The sequence below is a fragment of the Copadichromis virginalis genome, linkage group LG9 (genome assembly GCF_057382275.1).
Source record: "Copadichromis virginalis isolate Kocher_CV1m ecotype Utaka linkage group LG9, C_Virginalis_male_GT1.1, whole genome shotgun sequence".
Lineage (NCBI taxonomy): Eukaryota > Metazoa > Chordata > Actinopteri > Cichliformes > Cichlidae > Copadichromis > Copadichromis virginalis.
The window spans coordinates 18,851,581-18,866,702 of record NC_140626.1 but is presented as its reverse complement, the minus strand read 5'-3'; the positions used below and the strand labels follow the sequence as shown (position 1 = coordinate 18,866,702).

At 40.8% G+C, this 15,122-nt stretch overlaps 1 protein-coding gene across 6 annotated transcripts in view; it reads left to right on the top strand.

The window, feature by feature from the left end:
• Positions 1 to 15,122, top strand: part of abi1a (abl-interactor 1a) — a 48,560-nt gene that overhangs the window by 5,384 nt on the left and 28,054 nt on the right. For all 6 annotated transcript variants that reach the window (XM_085468049.1, XM_085468046.1, XM_085468048.1 and 3 more), the window contains exon 2: positions 6,142 to 6,309. In XM_085468049.1, coding sequence (XP_085324175.1) covers positions 6,142 to 6,309 — 168 coding nt within the window. The remainder of the gene's footprint in view (positions 1 to 6,141; positions 6,310 to 15,122) is intronic.

Sequence of the window (15,122 nt, the reverse complement as noted above, 5' to 3'; positions counted from 1 at the left end):
CCTCATTTCCTGTCCTTTCTCTCTGCCTCTCCCTCTCTCCTGCTCTCTGTGGAGTGGCCTGGTTTTTCTTGCAGCACGGAGAGGCCTAGCGGCTCTGAGCCTACCAGCCAGACCCATTCATCCTTTTGACCACCTGTCACTCCTCCCCCTCAGCTGATGGGGTTGGTTTGATCCAGACTGTTGAACTGATCTGTTACAGTGTGGGAGTTTTGGACAGTTGGATTCATTCTGATGGTACTGTTTCGGCTTACAGTTGGATTCATAAGGAGTAAAGCCTTTCCCAACTTGTAGTGTTTTTTTTTTTTTTTTTGCTTGTTTATCAGTTAAGCACTTTGTGCTTTCTGCCAGATGAAGCAATTACCAAGTCTCTCAATAAAGGTTAATGAGTTTCCTTCATGTGCAAACTTCCCCTTTGTGTCTCTTCCCTGACACACTGAAGGAATTTCTAATAGCGTGCTGGCAGATTTTCAAGGTCAGGTAGACCTTATGGCCTTTCAGTCAGCCTCCATCTGCCCCTTTGAGGGAGGAGAAGGAATTATGAATTCACTTATCGTGCTGCAGTGTTATTTATTTATTTTTTAATTTTTAATTTTAGAGAGCCGAGACCTTGTAAAAGGAGGGACTGAAGTTGTTTCATGTGCAGGTTTTCTTTATTCCTCACACGTTCCAGAGTCACTTTCACCATCCTCTCTCGGCAGGTAGGTCGTTCTTAGTTTAATCATCTCAAGGAGTGGATATAATAATGTATACGGAAAATTGTTAATTCAACACTTAGCACCTTCTTAAACATTTAGGCTTTATAAAACAAAGTAAAGCTTCAACAGTTCTGTGATAAACTGACTTATTAATTGGCACAGATTTAAGCAGAGAGCATTTAGAAAACGGACGTTTTCCCATAAACATGTTTTTATAGGAGTATGGAGAATCTGTAGGCAAGGGACAAGATTTGTGGTTCTGGTATCTTTCTGGTTTCTGTTTGTAGTCCGTTTGTAGTTCTGTTGACCGATCGTGTTTGGTTGCATACAGGTGTACAGTCATTCTATTAATTTATCTTTTTATTATCTCTTTAAAAAAAAAGGTCTTCATTTGTAAACCAATGGGAATAACAGATGGAACAGGACATCTTGCTTGGGTAACTTTTGAAAACCCCAAGAAATTAGCTGTTCCTCTGAGAGGCTAAAATAGGAGATCAGTTGATGGGCTCCCAGACTGATACTTGATCATTTCTGAAGTCAGTTTTTAAAGGACAAATACCCCAAAGTTAGTGGTAGCAGCCTCTCCAATATAAATATCTGATGGGTTTTCTTAGAGGTGTATGGTAGCGAATTGAACGCCCTATGAAGTTTGGATTTTCTCATTCGTAACTGGTAAATTGGGAATAATAATAACTTGGAGATATATTGATTAACTGTTAGCGTTGTCCACACAGAAAGCAATTTGCAGCAATGTGGCAACAAGATGCCATCGAAAAATTTTAGCCAAGCAACTGAAGCAACTACCAACCACAGGGAAGAATACTGTCGATTGACATATGAGGGGGTGGTAAATACATTGGCAGTAACCAGCACCCAGAGCAGTAAATGTCAACTAGGGAAGAAAGTGACCAGCAAATTGTTTCCAATGTAACCTTAGAACAAGGAAGTCAAACAGAAAACCTAGTCAGTTCAAGAAAATCTCACATTTGTCAGCCGGGGTTTTAGTTCAGAGTGAAGTCCTTTCATGGTTGTGTCAGATACCTGCTGCACCGAAAGTACCTTTATTTCCATCATATGTAAAGCAACGACTGTAATTGCCTTGAAATGCATGTTACTAGACTGGTAAGAAGCAGAAAGCAAGGTATTGTCTTAAGCTAGCTGCAAAGTAAAGCTCAACCACAGTTCAGCCATATCAGCTGATCTACTTAGCAAATATGATGGAAGCGTGGGGAAGTCCCAGTACAGACGGACACCACCAAAGATAAATCACAGCAGAAGCAAACTGGAAACGACAGTCTTCCTTTAACTTTAGTGGTACTGACATAGTTACATTCGGTCTCAGATTGCTATCACAGTTTTGCCTTCCGTTTGAGCTGTAATATATCGCTGCACGATGGCAGAGGGAACTAATTGATCAGGTAATAGCTTTGGTAACACGTGGTCAGATCTTAAACGTGTCTCTCGTTCATGGGCTCCACCTTCCGCACATCAATACAACGGCTCACTAGCTCTCGGCTGCCTCACTTATCTTGCCCCGTCCAGTCTGCTGTAATCAGCGGTCGATACATCACTGGGCAGCAAAGTGCCATGTGAGCTCTACAACCTTCCAGCTGGATTTAGGCTCATTCTTTCAGCTCAGCACAGTACTGCTTTGGGAAGAGGATTGATCCCTGCTAAGGTTTTCTTCCTTTAGACAAAGTTGCAGGAGTTGTCAGGCCTAATATCTAGGATTAGTTTTTCCTCATGTTCAGTCTGAAGATTATAGATAAGGAAAAAAAAGCTCTGTACTTCTGTCCCATTGTGTTTGTTTTTGGCTTCTGCGAGCTCATCCCCCACACTTGTGGTTCATGGCGAAACCCCTCAGCAGCTCTTGAGGATGTATGATATGTTGCGGAATTCCAAACATTCCTGAAAGTGTGTGGGATTTATTTTTTTGTGTGTGTGTGTGCTGAGCACACTTGTGAACAAGTGAGAGCGCATTAACCCAGATGGGTTTGTCAGCTGTGTAAATCAAAAGAAGCAGAAATGTTTATGCAAGTTCTAGCATTTGCTGCAACACCAACAAATGTATCCCACCACTGAACCCTTTGTGGGTTTTTTTTTTTTGTTTGTTTTTTGTCATGTTCCTAATTTCTGGATGATTCAGTGAAACAGACATTTGGTCTCAGTTCCTTGAGTCCTCTTTTAGTCGTGTTAGATCATCAGGAGGAATACTCATTTTGTCCATTTCCTACTTCTGCTACTGCTTTTGGGCGGAACGGAAGCAGGAACCCATCTGACCCCGAGGAGTTTTTCCTTTTTACGGCACTTAATGCAGCCAGCAGAGCCTGACATGGAGGCGTCTTGTTTAAGAAAAAAAACCCAGAAACTCGATTGCGCTTCAGTGGCCGTTATCTTGCCAGACTGGATGGGTGAGATGAAGAGTGTCTATCCTTCCAAGAGCTTCAAAAAACCCTGCAGAAAACAGGAAAGCCTTTCTTGTGACTGCCACTCCTTTATCTTTTTGTGAGTTTTTTCAGCTTGAGTACGTGCAGCATTCAATTATTTTGGGTTTTTGAAGAATTGTCACTCTGTGTGTTTGTGTTTTATGCTGTCAGGGTGGTGGTTGATTATCTCGCTTGCCCCAGCTCCCAGCTACATATTTATTGTGCGTAGTCAGCCCGCGCATTCCTCTCTACTCCCCTTATAAACCCAGCTCAGGTGCTGACAGCCTGTCTGCTGCTGCCTGGATATTCCATAGTCTCTTTCACGCAGTCATTACTCAGCTCAGAAATATGAGATAAAGTGCCCCAGGAGCGCTAAAGCTCTCTCAGAGCCCACCTCATTCTCTGCATCTCCCTGCCGTGGAAGAGTGTACTCAGCTTGCCGGTGCTGTTGTTTTGAGCTGATTGTGCACACCCTTTGTTCCTTGTCTGCTAAAGCGCTGTTTGTTCAAATTTTTTAGGATCTACTACATCTCTCCCATTGTCTTTTTTTTGAAGAAATGTGCAGATTGCTGGGTAATTGGACAACAAATCTGGTTGGTTTTGAGGATTTGATGCGTGAACCAGCAAAGGGACTAGGGATGCCAGGGATGTAACTAGAGCAGGAGGATCTAAGATTGCCGCCAGTGGCGATGCAATCAAGTGTTGCATCTGTCCTCCCGGCACCCACCGCTGACCTCATATCACGGCTCTGGCAGCTAATGCAGAGTGAATCATTCTGTTCAGAAAAAGAAGAATAGAGGGCAAAGAGGGATCTGTTATTTAACTATTTGGGAAATATATAGTGAAATAGCTGAAAAGCGGGCTGTGCAGCTCACTGAGAGTGTCAGTTTTTGATTAATGTGCAGGTAAAACATTTACCTTCGTGTAAACCAGGAAAGATCAGCCTGGCCTATTTGCTTCGTCATGTCAGCTTTCTTGACGCACAAGTCGTTGTAGCGGCTGCGTCTCAAAGGAGAGGAAACAGCAGCGAAGGGCAGCCTGTGGTGCACTAATTTTAAGTCCTGGCCTTGCACCTTCAATTTCAAAGTGATACAGACTGGTTAATTTGTGCTGTCATCAGCTTACATGTTCTGTACTTAACACCGCGGGAAACTTTGAGTCAGCAGGACGGGCGATCGTGCATGTTTTGGAGCGTTTTGCACTGCAGCCGTTCGAGAATGCAGCCCAAACAGCATCACGTTGTTTTCTTTTCTTTGGATTTAAGCTTTGGCAACCTTGAATGAATTTGTATGTCTGACAGAAATGGAGACAGTAGAGTTTACACATCACACTTGAGCGTTTGTGATCCGAAACATCAATGGGCCTGGTTGTCTGTGCTGTTCACAGCTGCAGTGCATTAACAAAAACAACATAATCATGCAGTTTTTTTAGTTATAACAGCATTGCAAACAACATATTTGCATTTGCAGTCTGTATATCTATAATGAATGGATCTTGCACAACGTCTCTTCGGGGCCGTGTTTATTTATTTTAAACTAACTTGTGGCGTGATATGTAGGCCAGCAGTTCTGCACAGCTAAGCACGAGCTGTTCACTAATCTGTTTATACAGCAAAAATCTGCATCCTCTTGCAATTTGGAAATTGCTATCATGGATGTAAAGGCTGGTTTGTTTGTTTGTTTGTTTGTTTGTTTGTTTGTTTGTTTGTTTGTTTGCGGTTGTTGTTTCATCTGTTTCCCTCCAGCTGTTAATCCACGCACCACATTGCATATTGCGGCGTCAGTGGTAGGTGTCTGCGTGCACGCATGAACGAGTGTGTGATTTCAACAGATGGCCTTTTGCACTGAACCCTCTGGAGGAATCTTTCCTGCTTCCTGAGGCTGTTATCGCCCAACACATCTGCCGCTTTGATTCCCGCTAAAAGAAACACCGGCTGTGGAAAAGCCGGCGCTGCAGCTCTCCTGGTCAGGAGCTTTTAGCCAGCCATATGGACAGTTTGTGTATTAGTTGCGTTGATCGTTTGTTTTCTTTTGCACTGTCACCTCTCTTGTCTTCATATGGTCAAATTTTTTTTCCCCCTGTTTTGCCCCCTTAATGCTACCATTAGCTATCATCACCTCACCCACTGCTGCCACCACCTGTCTTCTATTACAGCACCCTGTTATCAAAGCCCAGCGTTTACCCTCCAGGCAGTGCTCTTTGGACTTGGTGACTGAGAGCAGTGTAGGGAAGAGCCCACAGAGATCAAACACAACAGCTCATCAGCTTGGAGCTATGCCCGTCTGAAGGGAGGTGGCTGAACAACATGTCGTTAAATTGTTACTGAATACATTGCTGCATACATGTAAATGTTTAGCTTCATATATGTCGAGTGGGCCGGTTATAGGCCACACAGACATGCTTGATTATACCAAAAAATATGATACTAGGTGTTTTTTGACATGATGATATATAAAAATGTACTTTAATTGTGTAGCACCTTTTTAAAAAAGTGATTGGATAGATAAAAAGAAGAGTATTCATGTTGTAAATTCACATGGAGAGCCAAACAGAATAATTAGAAAGCTTTTTAAAAGGGTGCAAACAAAAAAATATAAAAAGGAAAAACTAGATTAATAGAAACAAGAGAAGACAGAAGGGGACAATAAAACTGCACGTAAGATAACGTTGCAAAGTTTCCTACTTAAACTAGATGTGAATTAGCAGAGGTGTGGCTGTTATCTGATCTTGAACTGTTGCTATCAACGCTGTGCTTTATTATTGATAATACGAATGAATTATTGTGTTGAATCTGTCAGGTTCAGTTCTGTGAAGCAGTTTAGAAAAGCGGATATTTTGCTCTTGAATGGTGGCTTCAGGATCCGTTACAGTGTGGTATCTCAGAACTGAGAGTTGGAGAGAAAATGGTCTTTGCAGTGTTTTTGGCCTGAAGCCAGCACAAACCTGACTTGTAGATGAGGTTAAAAGGTGGATGTTATGTCAATTTTAATAGTAACTGACATTTTTATTTCTGTGCACAGGCCCAGGACAAGAGGAAAGCTCTGGAGGAAACCAAAGCCTACACCACCCAGTCCCTGGCTAGCGTGGCCTACCAGATTAATGCCTTAGCCAACAATGTGCTGCAGCTGCTGGACATCCAGGCCTCGCAGCTGCGGCGCATGGAGTCTTCCATCAACCACATCTCTCAGGTCAGAAATACACACAGAAACTCCTGGCCACAGACCAAGCAGCTGTGAAGATCGCTGCCCCACGCTTTCCACTTCTCCTCTCACTTTCACACAGACTCGGTTATTTTAAGTCACAGCATGAAACGGTAGCATCCATGGTTCCCTTTATTGGTTTATCAGTCTTACTCAAGTCCTGACTGGTGGTCTGCTTGTTTTTATTTTATGTCAGCGTGGTTGAGAAGCATAAAAATGATGAAACAGTTCCCCCAACAGCCATCGACATCCTCAAAACACAGGGTTAGATTTGTCATAGCTGGTTGTAATCCATTCATCCACAGCATATTACTTTTGTTTTTTTAAATAAATAAGCTAAAATAACAGCATTTGAAAGCTTTATTCTGTCGCCTATTTAAAGAAAAACTTTTCTGTCAGTCACAAACTGTCAGAAGTCTATTTAATGCTGTTTACTTTATTTGTTTTTTAGATTTTAGCTTGTGTAGAAACGGGCATGTTGCAAGAAACAAAGCCACACATCACGCTGTTTATTGCCCAAGCAAAATGAATCCTGTCCTAGATGTGCTTTTTAAAGTACGCAAAACTTTGCATCACATACTTTACAGCTGAAATGTAAAAGTTTGAAAACAAATGTTCTCCGTCCTCTTCGGTTTCTTTACTACTTAGCAAGTCGTTTGCAAGTGTTTGCAGACAAGCCGGTGTCTTCCACACAAAGAGCCGGTGACTGCACTTTACTCGCCAAAGAAATGCCAGCAACGTACCCACAACCACTCACCAACATGTTGAGCAATACATGTTTTTCCCTAGTGGTTACCAGTGGGTCATTGGCAGATCTGTAGGTCAGAGCAAGTTTGGCTTGAGCAAGCAATTTCACAGCAACTGCCAGCAACCTACAACTGATGGCAAATACTCAGTTTTAGCAACCGATGGTTGCCAGGCGATTGCAGCCTCTAGGCCTGTGCGACCGGAGCCTTCGATACGAAGCCCCTGGTCACTTTTGTTCAGTGCCAGTTCCAATAAAGCTTTTGCAAACACGAGGTTTGTATCCTCAGGACTGACATGAGGGGAAAAAAGAGATGATGGAAGTTTTTCTCTGGGAAAATATCAACCTGAAATTGCATTATGTAGTTCATTATGAATGTGGTTCAATTGATCAGAGACTTTTAAAATTATATTGATTTTATACTTGAGAGTAAGTAGCTCACTCTTTTACTTATTGATAGTGTTCAGTATTTTAGCAGCCTAACTGTTAAACGCTTTTGTTAAATGACTTTAACCACATTGCTAACACATACAGTAGCTCACTCCTGTAGCCGTTCCTCTCTGCAGGGTGAGGGTTTTGCCATGTGCAGGTAAATCCAGCCGCTCATCCAATGAAGGCATTAAGAGCTCAGACAAATCAAACAAAGAACTCCAGCCATGTGGCATCTCATAGATTAGAACTGGGAGAGATTCACCACACCCTGAGCACGCCAAAATTTGTGTTAAAATGACTATACTTGGAGTGGTTGGATGACGACTGGAGGCTCTAGTTCCTTTGATTTAGTTTTCCCTGCTTTTTCTTGATAACAAGACGTCCTGAAGGTCACATTTTTAGTCTGGTGGTGGAAAAGATCATTTGCGACGCCGGAGGGTTTGTGAGGGAAAGGAACAGACGATGACTGATGATGAGCAAAGAAAGCGGAGAGAGACTCCCAAAAAGACAAATTTACTTTTACTAAGTTTTGAGTCAGTATCCTGACAAACAGCCTTCAGCTGATACCAAGGTCACTGTGACACCACTGCCTGCCTCAGTCTCCATGACAACCCCCTGAGCTACATCTAAAAAATATTTGAAAGACAGCTCGACACGTTGTTTCAGATCAGCAAAGAAGGCCGTGCACTAAACACTCCGCTTAGTTTACACTATTTGACTTTGTTTCCATGGTCTCGTATCTTGTCGTGGGAAATTCCAGACTTCCTTTGCTATATTTAAACTCAATGTTGTGCACAGTGTGTAGCCATGGAGAAGCCTCTAAGATGACTAAATAGTGTCACTTTAGGTCAGCTGACAGCCAGGTTTCCCCTCATTATGCTTATCTTTATATTTATCTTTATCTTTATATCTTTATCATTTATTTAAAAAAAAAATTATAATAATAAAGCAAGAGCACCAAAAGAGCATTGATGCACCAAATGCCACTTTCCTTGGCTGATTCTGATTTTGCTTTCTAAGAAATATAAATTTGCATTGTTTATAAAAAATTGAACAATAAAAATATTTTCCACAGCTACACCTGATTATACCTTTTTTTTTCATTTAATCACACACTTGGATAGATGTTGGAATAAAGTGCTCCATGTTACTGGACAGAATTCACATTGTAAATGTGACTTACCCAACATGTTGTACCTTCTTGTAAAGCTTCTAATTTTAAAGGAACTTATTTCCTAATCACTTGAATTTGAGAATAAATGTCAGACTAACGCCTACATCCAGTGTCGAAGAAAATGGCCAACTCTGACCACAGTGGTAGAAATCAAAGGTGTGTACTCAAAAGCAACGTAAAACCATTTAATATCACATTGTTATGTAAATGAAATTGATTTTAAATGGCAGATAGATGCATTGCACTTATTCCAAAAGCTAAATTAATTTGATGAGTGTGGCTTATGTTAGCCAGTTGGCATGTTTTACAGTACTCTGGTCAGGTGGTTATGCTTGTTTCTGCAGCCTTCATGGAGCCATCTATTTTTGGTAGTGCTGGTAGTGCTACTGGTAGTGCTATTTTTGCTCTTTTTGTCAAACTCTTGAACGACACACTGCACATCATACCAAGATTTGATGTTTTAGCTAATAGCTCTTTGGGAATCTCCCTGTTGAAAAACCTTAAGAAAGCCCGGGGAACTGTTGCTCAAAATCATTGCGCAATAAAGTTTCACAAAAGCGTGACTCTTTGGAAGCAAAATAAGAGATGATCAGCAGGCCAAAGTTTTTACACAGTACTCTATTATTATGATAGGAAGGCTGGTCAGAGGTCAAGGCTAATTAGCTGAAAAGCCAGTGACCAGTTGGTGCATATCTACTTCAAACTATTATTTTCCCCAGCTGACAGCCTTTGTAGCTACAGGAATAACACTCTGCTGCCTTTTTTTTTTTTTTTTTTTTTTAATATATATATATATATAATTGGTCTCTGGAAATGTAAAGGATTTAGCAGCTTTGTCTTGTTGCCAAACATACGCCACAGTGCTTAATATCCTTTTCATTCATTACGCCTTCTTCTCTGCCTGGTTGTTTTTATGAATAAGTGAGAGCAGAGGTCTTAATGAGTTAGCCATTATGAAGCGTATCTCTGTTTTTAATAACAAAAAGGGAGGGCTGTGTGAGCTCTGCACGCTGTGGGTTTGTTATAGCTCTCTGCTGTCGTGTTCAGAGGTGGATCATTATCGTGATGCCCTCACAGCTCATGGATATGAGATTAGCGGAAGCCCTAAAGGCCACTGTTGCATTCTGCTGAATGGTTAATGGAGAGGAAAGCCTGTAACTTGCGGGGGAAATTTCCTCATTTGCCTCTGAAATATGATGAACACGCTGTTGCGTGCGCTGGATGAGTCCTATAATCCTCCCTATAATCAATTTTTGTCAGTATCATAAGCCTGTACCAGTTCCTGCTCAAAGCTAGAGATGCCTCAGAGTACAGTCAGTGCCTGTGGTGAGACGTGTGCTGGCGTCATGGCAGCTTTCTTTGGTTTGCCCACAGTTAGGAGGGATTCACTCTGGTCAGGGTGTGTCTGCTTTGTGATGGCATCTCTCCGTCTGGAATATAGCACATTCATGTTGTTTACCTTTGTGCTGGGGTGCATACGAGTGACTAATGGGTTCTGTTTTGCCAAATTAGAAAACTGTAGGGTGCTCCGTATGGCACATGAAAGTTCTTTTATGTGTTGTAAAAATTTCCACCATGTGTTTGTGATGTCGTACAATAGGAGTCCAAAGAAGAAATCAGGCAATCCCTGCTTCATTTTTCCCGTTTCTTTCTTTTTCCAAACTCGAGACAGCTGTCTGTGCCCTTATCTGTTGGCCTTCTTGTTTCCAGTACTTGGTCCCTTCTTCATCATGAGTCTTGAGAAATGCCAAGCTATGACTGGCCAGCGACCAACTTGTAGTTTGTGCTGTCTCTGCCAAGGCACAGCAAGAAATTATGACTTGTTTTTGACTCAATCGACAGTGTGACCATCCTGTCAGACAAAATATTGTGCTTTCTGCAGGCTCGATATGAAGCAGGTGGACACAGAAGATGAAGCTCGGCTCATTTGTAGCGGATCAGAAAACATAAATGTGATGTCTTTATATTTATAACATTTTGTAATAATTTAGTCTCTGCTACATTTGATCGTACCCAAATTACTTGTTGTTATTCAGTGGATATCAGTGTCCTGCTGCAGTACAACTTACATAAATGTTTCAATGTGTTCCTCTGGGTGTTTGTTGGCGTGTCACCTTCCCTGCTGTCATTGCCATTTACAATCTCTTTGCAGTATTCAGGCGGAAGGTCTAAAGGGAGAATAGAGTAGCTAGCGGGGCTTCCACCTTGTGCTGCGTGTGAAGTGGCTGCTAAGAGGCTGCGAACAGGGAGTGCTTTGTTTGTCCGGTGGAAGAAAGCGGTGCCTCGCATTGAGAACCTCTCTGTGATACCCCGAATAGAGAGGGAGGACAGGAAGAAAGGGTGTATGTGTTTTTGGATGCGTTCTCCTTAAATTCAGTCTCCATTGCATAATTTGATTTCACGCAATTCACCCAGAGGCACTGAAAATACAGCAAGAGAGAGTAAAGCCTCTCTCATTTACCTGCGATAGATGTCTGATTCAATCATAGTTACATCAAGTTTTTCATGAGTAAGTGTTAGATATGGAAAGATGGGACATGATGGAAAAACAAAGTAATTTATCAAGAAAGACACCTGAAGAAACTCAAAGATGGCTCTTGGCTACTATTTTGGTCAACACTTTCTATTAGAGGTGATGACGTACCTCTCCTCTGCTTGCATGGTGAAACAGAGAGCAGAGGAGAGAAACTTGACCAAATAAAGATATTAACTTTTACGTATTTCATTTAAAGGCAAAATTGATGAGCCATAGAATTACTGGAAGAGTTACAGGTCAGAGAAAGGGGAGAAAGAACCTAGTGAATATAATAATGTATCTTAAAGCTTCCAGGGTAAGTAGATGTTACATAAACGCTTTTATGTATGCCAATACTTTTGGGTGGTGGTGAGTCTGCAGTGTCATTATCAACTCAGTGACATGGCTTCCTGTTCTTTGCTGCTCTGCTCACAGTGAAACAAAGAGCAGAGGAGAGAAACCAGCGCAAATAATCAGCACATGATGCAGCAGAGACAAACTGAGCTTAAATGAAAGAAAATATATTAGATTATTACGATGAATATGTGATTTTTGTGATTCTTTATTTTTGTTTCAGCTCTGCTCTCATTATTTTCACAATGGTGGATTTTTTTATTTATTTTTTTGTTTGTTTGAAGAAAACTACACAGTATTCACATTTTCTTTAATGGGAGTGAATTAAACCAACATTTATAGCTGTTCTAATTGGCTACATTTTGGTGAAAAAGACTATTAAATAACAAAAGACATTTGTTAACCGATGTACAACATAAGGAGTTAAAGATTTTGAACGTCTGCAGTATGAGCAAAATTTTGACGGTAATCTTCTTATCTTTTTAAATAAAATGACTAATTTTTTGTAATGCTTACATTTGCTAAACGAAGACGAGAACGAAGCAAAGGTAATGTCGGTAAATTGAGCATGAAAATATGCCACACTGAAAAAGACGGGCACATACTTAAACTCACATTCTGACCTATAAATAAAGACCTGGTGATTTGTGTGTATATATGTGGTTATGACCATTTTTAGTGGCACAGTCTTAAGTTCTCGTGACTCTTGACTGATCGCATCGGGGAAGAAACTCAATCTTAGGCCACAAATGGAGGAAACTGTGATCATTAAGACCTTTTAAGATGGTGCGAATGCAGCATCAATACAGCACAACAGAGTAAAATGATATCAAAATAAAAGGAAAAGTGCAAGTAATTAAAGCCTGTAAACTATTTAGATGAATTTAACTTTTTAGCATTTATCCTGTGAAACTGTAGATTGCACTTGCATTATAGCACAAATCGATCTGTCAGTGTTGACTAATCTAATGAAAATGATCCTTTGACAGTGTTGTAATAAATCATGCCGTTATTGAAAATACTTTACTGTTTGTTTTGCCAGCTCATATTTATTTGTAGTGATTTCAACCGCTCTGTCTTACATTTGGACCTGGCTTGTGTGCAGACTGAACTCGGTGAACGCAGTGAATGCAGAAAGCAGCTGATGCGCACACACACGCACGCACAATGAAAACTCAGTTTGTTCCCACAGCTGTGAGGTTCACTCAGATGGTGTTTCTACAGTTACACAATATTCTTATCTGATCACATGAGCCAGCCCATGTTTGTGTTCAGAGTCGGATTCGGTTTGTGTTTATGAGGCCAGGTTGGCACACTTACTGTTTCAGTTATTTGTCATTTCAATCGTCATTCCTCGCATGAGCAGTTGCATGCCTTTACAGTCCATTGCTTGTGTGTGTAAAAGGCTGTGATAAGAGAGCATGCATGCTAGGAATTAAGGTTGTGTCTGTGCTGCAGTGCGGACTTGCTGACCTCCTGTTGAGGAAGAAATGGCTTCGCTCCAAACAGGAACTGGAACCTTCTCGTTCTGTCTGCGTTTCTGTGTGCTTCTTGTTTCCTGCTGATCCCTCTGCTCGCTCTCTCCTTTCTCTCGCCTGGTGGTCTACTTTCCACTCTTAGATATTTACATGTTTTTCTACATGACTGTTCAGTGGATTATAGTGATGTGGCAGGATCGGCGGTCAGATCCTTGTGTGGTCTCTTGCCTCTTAACAGCAGTTATTTAAAATATGGGGTTTGTATTGGAAGGTTTGGATTCATGAAAAAAAAAAAGGGGGGGGGGGGTTAGAAAATGATTCTGTGGAAAGAAATTTACAAATCTGTGACGTCTAAATGAAGTTAGACCTTTTTTTTGTAATTCTATTGATTAAATCACATTGACATCTTTTACATGTCTCTACAGATTCACAAGCATATAACCAGTAATTGAGTGTCTTTGTCCAGTAATTCAGCAATATTTCTGAAGCCTTTGTTAGTCATTATGTTTAGCAAAATGCAATGTGATTGCATTGGAGATTTCAATGTGTCTTTGATAGATTTATTGACTGTACATGCTCACTTTTAAGGATCTCTGAGTGGACTTTGGAAACTATTGTGCTATTTTTCTTGGCATTCCTTTACACTGCAGTTTGTGGGATGTTTTTTGATGGCTGAATAAGTTAATTGTGTTGCTTTGTGACACAGACGCAACTCCACATCATTTGCACTAAAGTTTCCAAACAGTGGATAATGACGATCAGCTTGTAGGGATCACCTTCTGTTTTGCCAGACATTTGGTTTGTGCTTCTCTAACCTTTTATCTGTTGTGTATATATTCGTCTTTTGACTTGAATACATCCTGTATATGTAAAGCTGCAGGGTGCCGGGAACGGCTGTAACTGCCACTCACAGGCATGACATCCAGCAGTGATTTAGGGAGCGCTTAATTTGCTCATGCTTGTGTGTCATTGGCAGAGCTTTTTAAATATCGGTCAGTTGTGTTCATTTAATTCTGGTTGGACAAAATTAATTATGATTCTTACAACCCAGTTGGAATCTTCTCACATTCTCATGGATCATATCTTGAGTTAATGTGATTTGACTCATAAAAATAACATTTATAAAAACGTATAAACAAGTCTGACCTGAAAACAGACTTTTACTTTTGCTTACGTAAGAGCAAGCATTAAAAAGGAAAAAAAATGGATGATCTACAAAAAAATTTGTAAAACACAAAATGTAGCAAATTTTAAAATCAATTTTGTTGATCAGCTCATCAAACCTGTAAGAAAGGAGACCAACAGATCCTGTTTTTTGTTTTGCTTTAAAAGAAATCTAACTGCCCCTTTGGGAATAAAGTGAAACTTTTCATTCTGTTTGGCAGTTATTAAATTTTCCCCTTTTTAATTGAAACATGTTTGTTCTATAAAATATTTAAAAACAAATCTTTGCATTTGAGAACCTCAAGAAATAATTGTTTGTCATTCTCGCTAAATAAACAATTTCAGCGTTTAATGATTTTTCTGTTAATCTCATATTTTCTGTTGTCGCATTTTTCTCGTCCTTGTAGCGTTTGTAGCTTGAATGCAACGTGCGACTCTGTCCTGCATGGATGGATGTTAAAGGGTGGATGTGTGATGATGTGAAATAACTGGTGACTGAGGTTGTTTAGTGATTCATCAGCTTCTCTGCTCTGTGGTTACTCCTCCTTCCCCACTAGCAGAGTGCCTTCTCATTATTACCAGTGCATTCTTTCCCAGCCAACAACTGTCCAGTTGCATCTAATCATTGCACCTTTGTTCGGCACCACAAGAGCAGTGTAGGGAATTGTTTGACACCTTTGCATCAACACGGCCGATTGGGAAATGCTTTTCCTTCACTTTTCCTTTCATTTTGCAGCGGAGTCTCAGTTTTAGGTGTTTGTTCGTCTCAATTTTGTCTACCTCTTAGTCTGGGAATGGTAAATACTTGCTCTCAGCTTTCAGTTTGTATGTAAACTTCAGCTCTCAGTCAGAATGCTGCCTTGGCTGCCGCCCAAGTGAGACTGCAAAGGCCAGCTGAGGTGTTTCCATATGTGCTGTGTTAGCAAACACCGCGTCGAC